This window comes from Microcebus murinus, chromosome 5, assembly GCF_040939455.1.
Source record: "Microcebus murinus isolate Inina chromosome 5, M.murinus_Inina_mat1.0, whole genome shotgun sequence".
Classification (NCBI taxonomy): domain Eukaryota; kingdom Metazoa; phylum Chordata; class Mammalia; order Primates; family Cheirogaleidae; genus Microcebus; species Microcebus murinus.
The window spans coordinates 62,712,497-62,725,104 of record NC_134108.1 but is presented as its reverse complement, the minus strand read 5'-3'; the positions used below and the strand labels follow the sequence as shown (position 1 = coordinate 62,725,104).

Genomic DNA, 12,608 nt, shown 5'->3' with positions numbered 1-12,608 from the left:
ACTACCACCATCCAAACATCCGTTTTTTAGGAATGTATATGTACTTATAAAATGTATGAAGTTAAGTACATAACAGTAATTACTGACTATATACATGTCTATACATGTAAATACATTAGATCAAATGTGGGATAGCCTGATGTAACTAAAATTAAGGGTGCTGTGTTTAAGAGTTTCAGCAATACTTTAATAACACAATAGTACTATGACTTAACCAGTATCTTTATTTTTTATCATCATATATAATTGCCATTATGAATGCCATGCTCAGACAATGTTCTTCACCCTTCTATATGCTGCAGTTAATGATCAATATTATTAAAAATTGGGACACTAATTATCTGATGTCAACATGCTATGGATAATTAAGGACTGCCGGCTTTAAAGCTATGCTAATTGTTTTTCACAAATCTCCTTTTGTAATCCTTGTGTCTTAGAGAAGGCAAGCAGCTACAGGTCAATATGTACATCTCTGCCATGTATTTTGTCACAGAACATACATCATCCACTCTGCCTTGTACCCGATTAATTTTGTTGGGTTGCAGCAATTATCGCTCCCTTTGTGACTGACCTTTTTGTAAATGAAGTGCAGGACATTTGGATTTTTTTTCCCTGGGTTTTTACCTATTAATTGATCCATGTTCACTGCTTACAATAGTGCAAAGGGAACCAAAATCATAAAAACAGTTGAAATTGAAACAAGTAACAATCAGGCTTTTGCAGTTATAATTGAAAGATCTGAAAAGCAAGATCTTGATAGTGTTCTCTCCTTTACCCCATTGCTTGGATCAGTTGGTTAAAACTGTTAATGATCCTCGTGGATCAATGTCTGTTCCTTGTAGCCCTAATTTACTGCATTGGTGGATTAGTACAGATGTTTTTTTGGATGGCTCTGCATCATTCCACCAGATTGCTTGTCTGAATCAAATTTGCTTCAATTCATCACCAACGAAGCAAGGGATAAAATAATCAACATTTACTCCCTCTTAACACTTGTACTGAAAACAGAATAACAAGTAAATGATTGTCTAAATTTAAAGACTAAGATACCTTTTTCCTACTTTTCATAGCTTTCAAGGCTATGTCCCTCAGCTAATCTAAGGCTTAATATGGCAGGTGTGGTTGAAGATAGCAATGCATAAGAATTGTAACGGGCGGCAGGGGAGAGTCAATATGTACTTCAAATTTATGGTCCCAACTTTTTATTATTATCATAATTACTAACATTATGTGCATTTATCTTTACATGCATAATGTATAAAATTACCATTCACTGGCTTTTTATAATCTGAAATGTAGTTTAACGATCTCTCATTGTTAACTGAAATTTTTCTGAAACCGTGTCTGTCTCCACAATGCTATTGCTTTAATAACACTTAGAGAAATGGACACAATAGCTTGCTACACAAGAACTAATTAACAACTCACAGATCAAAACCTGTTTATACAATGGAACTAAATAAATTAGGCAACCAGTTTCAGTCAATGAAGGATTAACCAAAAATCACTTCGTGATTCAATTCATATTGGAAATTTTTTTACAAATGTGTAGTGTGTATTCTTAGTATAGCATTCCTACTGTATAACATATTTGTTATTTTTATGATTTATAATTATGTAGTACCTCCAGAAAGAGAGAATTAATTCAATATATATTGACCTAAAGTTATACACTGAAACAACATACATATTTATTATGTCCCTGCTATTAACTTTCTTTTTATATTTTTTCTCCTAAAAGTAAAGAGCAGGTAGTCTGATTAATCACATTTTAGTTAAAACAGATTTTCTATATCTCACTTGAACAAACTACTTTAAAAGTAAAGTTGTTATTTCTTTATAAATATTATTTTAGTGGGTGAATTTTCAGTCCACTACAATATCCACCCCATAAACTGACAACAGCAAAATGAAGGATCTTCCCTTAAGGGCAATACATATAATAAAAATTGCTCTACATAATTCCATCATTAGGGACTATACTCCAGGATAATGATCCTAATGGGAAGTCATATTTTTTGATGAGAAGAAAGCTTACATTTAGCAAGTCATAAACTTAAGTCCAAAATACAGGGCTGTAAACACTTTTTTACAAGAAAATCCTGAAAGGGCACTCACTTCTTAATCATGTAGAAATTGCTAGATTAAAATTGCCAAGCATATGACAAACCTGCTCAAGCTTCAAAACTCAGGGACAAAACTCTTAACTAATTTTGTATTGAATGTTCTGTTACCATCAATGTAGTAACTTCCATAATTTATTAAATAATGAATTGGCTCTGTTAAAAAAACAACAACAACAAAAAAAACTACCTTGAATATTGAAAGGAAAACATTCCTCTTGGCCATTCTAGCACTTACCAATCCATTACGCTAAGCAACTTTAGTACTTTTTAGAAAGGGAAAAAATCATAGAAATGCATGAAATTTCTACAACTCCCAATCTTTGCCCAATAAATAAAAGTGTTTATGACTTAGCTGTCCTTATGTATATGGAAAACAAACACTTTCCTTCAAAATAGTAGGAGAAAATTAAATTATCTCAGGGATGAGTATTAGTCTGCATTGCCTGCTATAATAAAATACTACAGAGTGGCCTAAACCTGCAATCTCCTCCCCCACCCCCAGTCCCTGGCCTGTTAGGTAGGCACAGCAGGAGGTGAGCAGTGGATGAGCAAGCAAAGCTTCATCTGTATTTACAGCCTCTCCCCATCCCTGCATCACCACTTCAGTTCTGCCTCCTGTCAGATCAGCGGCTGTGTTAGATTCTGCGTTATGGTGAGTTATATAATTATTTCATTATATGTTACAATGTAATAATATTAGAAACAAAGCACACAATAAATGTAATGCACTTGAATCATCCAGAAACCATCCGCCATCCCTCTCTGGTCCATGGAAAAATTGTCTTCCATGAAACCGGTCCCTGGTGCCAAAATTGTTGGGCACTGCTGGCTGAAAGAGAAATTTATTTTCTCGTATTTCTGTAGGCTGGCAGTCCCACAGGGTTCTCTTTCTGGCCTGAGGATGGCTGTCTTCTAGCTGTGTTTTTCATGCAGGCTTTCCTTCATGTATATACAGGAGGAGAGGAGGGGGAGAGTGAGAGGAAAGCAGTTCTCTGGTGTTAATTCTTAATCACTACTCTAAGACTAATCTAATAGTGACTATTCTCACAGGGTTTGAGAGCCCCAGCCTTATGACTTCATTTAACCTTAATTACCTCCTGTATAGGTAGGACCTATGTCCAAATACAGTCGCATTGAGGGGTAAAGCTTCAACATATGAATTACAGGAGAACACAATTCCATCATAAAAGTAGTATACTTGAGTTATTGCCAAAAATTAGCTCTTGCTTCCCAGATACTGAAACATTATTGTTCACAAGGTAGCAATTCTGAGATCAAAGAATTTAAGAAAGATATAAAGGCATTAAACCAAAAATATGAGCGGCTACTTGAAACACTCTATACTAGGTTTCTTTCAAGTGTCCATCTATAAAGAGCAGGTCCACTGAACAGTATGCAAATTTGTCACCCTAAACCCCAACATAAACATAAATATTTTATTACAAATATTTACAACATCAGAAAAGAGTGGATTTGAGAACTTAAAAGGGTAGTGGGACTGGAAAACAGGGTGTAGAGATAGTAAGGTTAAGGTATGGGGATGAGAACAAAGGTTGCTCAGAGGCATTTCCTTATATATGTTTTAATTGAGAAAAGGCATAGCACAGTTATGTGCTGTAGCCTTAAGCTCCACATAACTACAAAAAGCACAAAAATATTAAAACTACAAATATACAAAACTACAAAAATATTAAAATAACACACAAAAAGCTGGTGTCAAGGGTAATAGTCACTAATGAAAGCATCTCTAATCTTGGTCTCTGTTCGTGCTTTTATTAATTCAGCGTTATGTAAAAGGTAGAAATCAATTATATTTTCAGCAAATTTTCAAAATATGAAAAATTGCAAAAGTTTTCAAAGTTAGGTTTATATCTTTACTATTTTGCAATATGATTAAGATTTTGTTCTCAATTTATGCTTAAATTTGGGGCTGGAAACACAATTTAAGTGTTTAAATATACCTACAGTTTCAAGACCAAATTAACAGAATTTCTGTACTTGAAATTATTATTGTATGTATTCACTGTACAATTTCATTAATGCTATATCATTTGGGTTAAAGTAATGTTCTCTATAATAATCTAAATAATCTTAGAAATTCTGTTTTCATATTAAAATATACAAAGTACTTATGTATTCAACAAGTACTAAGCACCTACAGCAGGCCCAAATGGTATAGGGCTAAAGAAATAAGATCAAAGATACTACTATTTTCTTATAATGTGAAGTCTAACAGGAAAGACAAACATTTCACAACTAATATGTGAAGAATGTTGTAAATATATGTGTACTTACTGTAAGACCACATCACAGAAAGATACATCCCAAATTTCCATTACCAGTTTGGAAGGTGAAGATACTGTATAAACATATGGCCCCTTACATGTAAGTGATAAATATCTACTAAACACTCAATAAATCCCAGTTATTAGTATTAATGTCAACATGAAAATTATCTTAAAATAATACCAAAAACATCTTCTTTAGATATATGTTTTAATTACACATAGCTACTAAAGAAAAAATATAAATGTATCTATATGTATATTTTAATATTGATGTCACAAAAATACTTGAATATTAAAGAATTAAATTTCACTGTCTAAAATTTCTCCTTGCTTAAGCAATGCATATGAATTACTAAAATGTCATTCCCTATGGCATGAATTTGCATGACTAAATCTTGCTCTTTCAGATACTTAAAATGACTAGAAACAACAGAAATTTGTATTTCGAACAGTTTACTGTTAAAGGAATCTCATTTGATTGAATTTTCTGGTGCAGATGGCATAGATGTGCATATGTATGTGTATTTTAATAGCATTAACACTATCGCTATGAATGCTTTCTTTTTGCATTTATATCTCTTTTTACCTACTGATTAAATAATTATATCTCCACTTTGTGGAGATTGCTGCATTTAATCTTATTTTATAGATTCAGTAAAAGACTCAAACAATAAAATATATATTCTTAATATCACGTTAAAGTATGTATCAAGTTTATAAATTCCTAAGAAATAAAAAATACAAACTTAAAATGTTATTTATTTTATTAAAGGACACATAACTTGATGTATGTCCATTTAATCACTGAAAAGAGATGATCCAACTTAATTTATGAGAAAGAGTCACAGCTGAGTCACATTAATTTATGTGAGTGATGTTAATTTTGACACAGGAAATGATTTTTGGTTTTGTCTTTTTGGTTATAATTTTGCCCATGTATATAATGTTATATTATATGACTCTATGGTTATATTTCATCTGAAAGATTATGTAAACATTACAAATCAAAGTAAATGGAATACTGATGCAAATCTTCATTTTGGCTGATAAGTTAGATCTGGGCATTGAAAAACATAAGAAAATTAGCCAAATTAAAATATTCAGGGCTATTTTTAAAGTTTCTTGAAGAAGGATAATAAATCATATCCAGAAGGCAAATTCTATATTACCAATGTTATTCCTCAGGGATTATATTTGTTATTAATATTCTCAGGAAATAATACTTCTTAGTTGGACCTCTTTTCTCTTAATAGTTTTTATCATTGACCATTAAGTCAATCTGCAAATTCTCATGTGATGGACTACAAGGCTAAGTTTTTTAAGACAGCAGTCTATAATAAGATTACATGAGTACTTAATAATTCTGAGGTAACCAGTGTATTTGACTGCAATCAACTGAGTCATCACTGTGTGACCTTTGTAAAGTCACACACTCTAACCTTAAACATTTTACCTGTGAAATGCTATCAACATTTGTCTAGTCAACTTTACACATTTACTTCAAATTTTAATAATATATTGTGTGTGAGTGCTAAATAAACCAATCATCCGTGCACAACAAAATTGATGATGAGGGAAAGAAGATGTTTTTGCCAGACATTCTATAACATATCTTAGAAGATAATTAAGATGCCATCATACAATATTGGCTGATTCTCTGATGCCTTCTCATATTTTCAGAAAATGTCTTATTTATACTTTTTTTTTACCCCACAGGAATTAAGGCAAGGTAGAAGAAATATATTTTTTAACAACTACTATATATAACACATCAAATGTACTGTGGAAGGTACACAAAAGTTTAAATTAAAGCAGGATCAATTATGATGCTTGCTTGTTCAAAACATCCAGGTTTCCTCCCCACCCCCCCATTCAGAAGGTCTGTTTCCCTAAAACTAAGCTTTCCCACTAAAGATTCCTACAAATCTATATTCAATCAGTGTATACCATTATTCTCTAAGCACACCCTGAACTTGCCCCTCTTATTCTTTTGCATGATTTAACTATCTGTAATGGATGTTGTGATGGAGCTGCTCATATTCCTGTTGGTGAAAAACTGAAGAAATTATTGCCCAGCTGCTGAGATAGCTGCCAGAAAACAGACCTCAGTTCCCTGCCCCCTTTAGAATTGCCTTGTCTGAAAAACACCACCTTGCTTTTTCCTAGGGAAACCTGCAGCCAATGTGTAGAAAACAGAGATATAAAACTCTCAACTCAGGACAACCTGGGGGTTCATTACAGGTAGATGGGCTCCCATGGAGTTGACTGGGGATTCCAGTGAGATTGCATCACAGCTCAACTTCCCCTCTGCTCAGTCCTGCTTCCTTTCCTTCTCTTCGGGTGTTATTGATCCCAACCAAGCAGTCTCCCTATAACACTCCTGCACACTAATCGCCATGAGGGTGTTGCTTCCTAGAGAGCCCAATTTGGGAAACTACCCCTATCTTTTTTCAAGAGGTTTCAGTTTTCATGCTAATTTCTTTCCAGTGCTTTCCAGAGTATTAAAACAATCAATAGTCCCATTAAAAATTATAGTATATGTACACATATTACTCAGCTATTAGTAATTTGTAGTGAACAGTATAGCAGAGTAATATAGTTTGTATTATATTATTACTTTATTTGTCTAGTTATAGATGCAAGATGAGCTCTGAGAGGTTTTATGTGCTAAATCTCTTGGATGCTCAGGAGGACTACATGAGCCCTCAAAGTTAGATGACTCAACTTTGATGCTCTTTTCATGTACATTTTATATTTAAAAAGTACCAGGAACATGGTAAGTGTTCAATAAATAGTAATTGTTATTATTGCTTTTATTATTATAATTGTTGAAGTCCCACAGCACTTATTTTTATTCTCATAAATGTAACTGGTCTTAAGCTATAAGCTCAGTTTTTAAAATATGTGGGGTCAAATAGTATGATACAATTTTAGGAAAAAATTCAAGTTCAAAGAGGTGAAGTAACTTCCCTAAAATCATGGAATTATGTCATCTAATGTCAAATAGTATGTCTTTTCTATTAATGCCTCAGTGCTTTCACTCTTGTATAATCATTTAATTTTTCTAGTTTTCCCATTGGCCTTAATTCCCCAACATTCTCTGTACAGCTACTATGCAGAAAGAACTGTGTTTTACGGTGGTGACACAGATAAACATGACACAGTTCCTGACCTGAAGGATAATTGCTAAGTCCCCTAAGTCCCTTTCAGGAGAGACCACAAATTATAATTTTGTATTGTCTTTTTTACCAAAGTTAAAAATTGTCTAATTGCTTAAATATTCCCAGAGTGAATGAAGGTATTACAGAGACAGTAATTTTTAGGTGATCCATTTTTATTAACTTTCATACTTCTGCAGACCATTTTTTGTGCTACCATACTTGGTTTGAGGAAGAAATGTAGTGGTAATTACAGTGCTTTAATTGGGGGAGAAGGGTGGTCTTCTTGAGGGCCTAGAGTATACCTTAATTTGTCCTCCATCTGGCAAAATCATATCCAATCTTAAACTCTAGATTCACTGGCATCTTTTCTGTAAGGACTCTCTTTTTTCCAAAGATAGAATGAATAGAATGAATCATTCATTTTTCAGGGTTTACATATCTTGTTTCTAAGGCTGTTCTATAGCATGTGTCACATTATAGTCAAGTGTGCTATTGTTAGATGTGTAACTAGATGTATGTTTGCTACCGTACAGACTCCTCATCAGGAGAGGGCCACTCTTTACCTTCCTAACCTCAGCAGCCCTCAGGGTGCTTGATACACACTCCATACTTAGTACAGTTGGCTAAATTAATATTAAAAAGCAGTCTTAAGACAACCGATGACTAGACAACAAATTTTTTATTTTTTATTTTTTTGAGACAGGGCCTAACTCTGTCGCCCAAGCTAGAGTTTAGTGGCGTCATCGTAGCTCGCTGCAACCTCAAACTACCGGGCCTGAGTGATCCTCCTGCCTCAGTCTCCTAAGTGGCTTGAACTATAGGAGCATGCCACCATGCCCAGCTAATTTTTCTATTTTTCTGTAGAGACAGCGTCTTGCTCTTGCTCAAGCTAGTCTCTAACTCCCGGCCTCAAGCAATACCTGGTCTCAGCCTCCCAAAGTGTTAGGATTACAGCCCTGAGCCACCATGCCTGCCCAACAGTCATAGTTTTTAAAGGCCGAACAAAATTAATTTCTCCCTTCTCCAATGTTATAACATATAAGTGCCAATTCTGTGCTTCCATTATTTCTCCCCATTTGCATCAGATAAAGAAATTGGTGTATTTTGCCTTGACAGGTTCCTAAAGAATTACATAAAAAAAAAGAATAATCACCATTTATTTTGCTATTCCATGCAATAGCAATTTTATGAAAATAAATGTTTTTAAACTTAACATTATCTCATTTAACAGGATAATACAGGAAAGTAGATATTATTTTATCCCTATTTTATTCATGTGAAAGTTTGGTAGTCCACCCAAAAAGCTCATACCTCATAATAGCAGACAAAAAGCTAAAATTTAGGTCCTTTAACACAAATGTCCCTATTCCTCCCCTGAGCAAGGGACAAGGGGTGTTCAATGTACTTCCATTCACACAAACACTGGTATGGGGTCTTGAGCCCCAAACTCTAAACAGAAAAGGAACTACAAAATGCACACACTTCCTTTCAAGGACTGGCTGATTATTTTCCATCCTTACTCTCCATTCTTTCTCAGATACATGCAGGTTCTCTTAATAAATCTTTTTTATACTAGGCATCAGTGGAATGCTAATGGGTGGAATAACTGACCAAAGATAAAGATTTAAATTCATTATTGAAGTGATTGCAGCATAAACTAGGTTGGAAGTGATGCTGTTTGGTTAACAAAAAATGACAATTTCAAAGATTATTGCAGGTTTCCTTGGATATTCACGAACTTGGACAAAGTTTCAAATCATTTCCACTTTAGAAAAAGCAAAAATATTGATGATGAAGAAAAATGGATATACATATGCAATAGAACAATAATCACTAATATATTCCAAATTTCCTCTGTTAAAAAAATAAAACTCTTAACATTACTACAGTATACTGCCTTCTTTATATACATTTCTTTTTGAAAATAAAAAAACCCAACTGTAAATTCATGGGTTTTAGCATTTGAGATATAGTCTGGACTAGGTGAATATAAATTACTGTTTTAATCTGAATGTAACCTTATTTAATTTTTATCGTTTATGTTTTATTATTTTTAATAAACATTATATTTGTTCTTTTTATAATTTTTTCTTTTTATTTAGGTACAATTTAAATACCATAAAATTGATTCATTTTTAAGTATATAATTCGATATTTTAGACTATTTAAAGAATTGTGCAACCATCACAAACTAATGTTTGAACATTTAAATTACCCTTCTCACCTCCCAAAAAAGCAAAAAAAAACCCAAAAAACCTCCCAAAACATAAAGAAACCCACTAAAACTACCAAACCTACTTTGTTCTTAACCAGAAGAAAATCAACATCCAAAGCCATTTAACTAATCACTGTGAGATATTTGACTAAAGATTTTACAGAAATTTGATGACCTATTAAACCAGTATAGTATTAACTTGAAAAATTAAAGAACAGACATTTAAATAACAAGAAAAGAAATCCTCAAAGTGACCAATTTGTCAAAGTCTATTTGGGGTATCAGTTCAGCATCTCTTGGTCATCTTCAAAAATGAATAAAAATATCACTTCTTGATATCAGCAGGAATAAAACATAAAGTTATTCTAGTTCAGTAGACCTAAGAGTTTCTTTTAATGCTTTTAGAGCTAAAGATAGCTCTCATGTAAAAATAATAAACCTAAAATGTTGCAAATCCACTTGCTGTAAAATTATGATGATAAATTTCAATATAAAGCAACACAAATGAAACTAATGACAACGGCATTTTAAAAAGAATGGTTAATAGTTAATGTAAATATTGTTAACAAAATGAATAAATATGAATATCAGTTACATCAGTTATTTTGTCTAATTATTGAAGATTTACATTTCTATGTTTTCTCTTCAGATACCTGCTCTTAAATGAGAGATCTGATTTGAAATAGCCTTTTAAATAAACATCAGAATGAAACCTTTAGAATAAGAACCCACTAATCTGTTCAAAATGGTAAGCATGAGACCATATGCATAGTTTCATTATGCAGATATAATTTAAATAGATAACATTTTGTTAAAATTGGCATGGAAATGAAGAATAGATTAGTCTGTGCACAGGAATTTAGGATAATACTGATTGGTTTTAGACAGCCAGCCAAAAACTAAGAGGACCTTGTTATAAGCCTATCACCATGCTGACACAACTTGCCAGTATAGTGCAGGTTCAATTTTATTACTGACAATAACATAGCACTTGGCTACATCTGCTACATAGCATCTACTCTCAGAAACAAGAAATTTTCAAAAGGTTGAGAATATCCCCAATTTTCAAAACTTTCTTCAGTAATAAGGTTTTTCTTTAGGCTTAGAAAATCTCCAATTTGTATTTTCCAAAATACACTTATCAAAACAAAGAATGACAGAGGAGGGTATCTCAAATGCCTGTGAGAAAATGAATGAAAAGTGTTTCTAGGCTATGCTACAAGTTCACAATTATCAAGGTTATGCCATTTCTTTTGAAATTCTCATGAAATCTGCCAAGTATTCATCCCAATATTATAAAAATTAAATGATCACAAATCTACTGATGAATTTAAAATTCCCTCATGCAAATTTTGAATGCAGATTTTTAATATGTTAAAAAGATCATAGTCTATGTACCAAAAAATTGGTTAACATTAAGTGAGATGGTGCAGCCAACTCTTTCATTATTCCTAATTATGTAGATTATTATCATGAGCAGATACCACAAAAGGTAAAAATATGAAAAATATCCTACACCTCATTTTAACCAATATTTTCCCTCTCCTCCTTCTCTAGATCTTTCAACAGATTTTTTCTGTCTTAGAGCATAATAAAAAGTTTTACAATTTGTCTCCTTTTATTTCTACTGCCGGATCTCTGGAGAAGTTAATGCGGATAGGGACTGTTTAACAGGTAACAGGAGAAATGCCAAGAAAAAGTTAAAGTTGTCAATAATCAACAGGCTAAAAAAAAATCCAGCTCAGTATAGAGAAGTTAATTAAATATTCAAGCAAGACACCTCATGTATGCAGTCACATTATTCATTCAATGAAGATAAAAACCAAACATACCTGCTTGACCAGTAGTGATACTGACAGCCGCAAAGAGCCTCTGGGATCGGCTTAAGTCAGAAACTCCATTTACAGCTTCAACTTCAAAAGTATAATTAGCGTGGGCTAGCAGGTCCATGACAGTGACATAGTTATCCTCTAATCCAGTCTGCTGGGGCATGTATCCAATGTTACTCCCACAGGGAACACATTCGCCCTGCTCCCAACTGCATCGCTTACACAGTATTCTGTAGGTCACATCGTTTCTTCCCCCATTGTCAGCGGGAGGACTCCATTCCAAACTCACTGTGGTTTGGTTGATGTTGAAAATGAGATTCTGTGGTGCAGATGGTGGCCCTTGGGAAACCAAAAATAAATAAACAAATAAACAAAAATAGGAAAAAAAAATACAAACAAAAAGAACAAAAGGATCTATGTGGGACATTAAGCTAGTGGCTCAATTATCAAAGAGAAAACTAGTTGAAATGGTTTCTTTCACATAAACATTTCATTCCTTTACTAGAGAAGCCTTATAAAAGCCTCCTTGAATTCACTTGGCAAGAGGCTTTATTTATTTTCCTTTTAATATATCAAAACGAAAGCAGGATAACAACTGTCTTTGTACTTTTGCCACAGTGTTTAGATATTTTTCTTACAAGTAATTAAAAAAGAACAGCTAATGTACCTAAAAAGCAGTTATAATGGTTGTTTAAAAATAGTTTGCCTTTTACCACATGACAGAGAATACATTTATTCATTCTTAATGTACTCAAGAATGACTTATAGTAATGTCTGGGATTGGCTTTGGATTGGGGTCTCAAAAATATTCATAAAGTGAAGAACCCATATGTGAGATTTGCTCTATTTAGTGTTGGAATTTTAATTCAGAAACCATTACTTTTTAATCGCATTTTGTATCCATGCAAGACTCCAATAACTTTAAACTTTATTTATGATTTCGATTAGATACATGGGAAAACATCATTAAAATGTATCTTAATTTTGCA

The 12,608-nt window shown here is 33.1% G+C and overlaps 1 protein-coding gene across 5 annotated transcripts in view; it reads right to left on the bottom strand.

Annotated features, from left to right (window-relative positions):
* Positions 1 to 12,608, bottom strand: part of EPHA7 (EPH receptor A7) — a 177,962-nt gene that overhangs the window by 106,971 nt on the left and 58,383 nt on the right. For all 5 annotated transcript variants that reach the window (XM_076003108.1, XM_012750910.3, XM_012750911.3 and 2 more), the window contains exon 5: positions 11,623 to 11,958. In XM_076003108.1, coding sequence (XP_075859223.1) covers positions 11,623 to 11,958 — 336 coding nt within the window. The remainder of the gene's footprint in view (positions 1 to 11,622; positions 11,959 to 12,608) is intronic.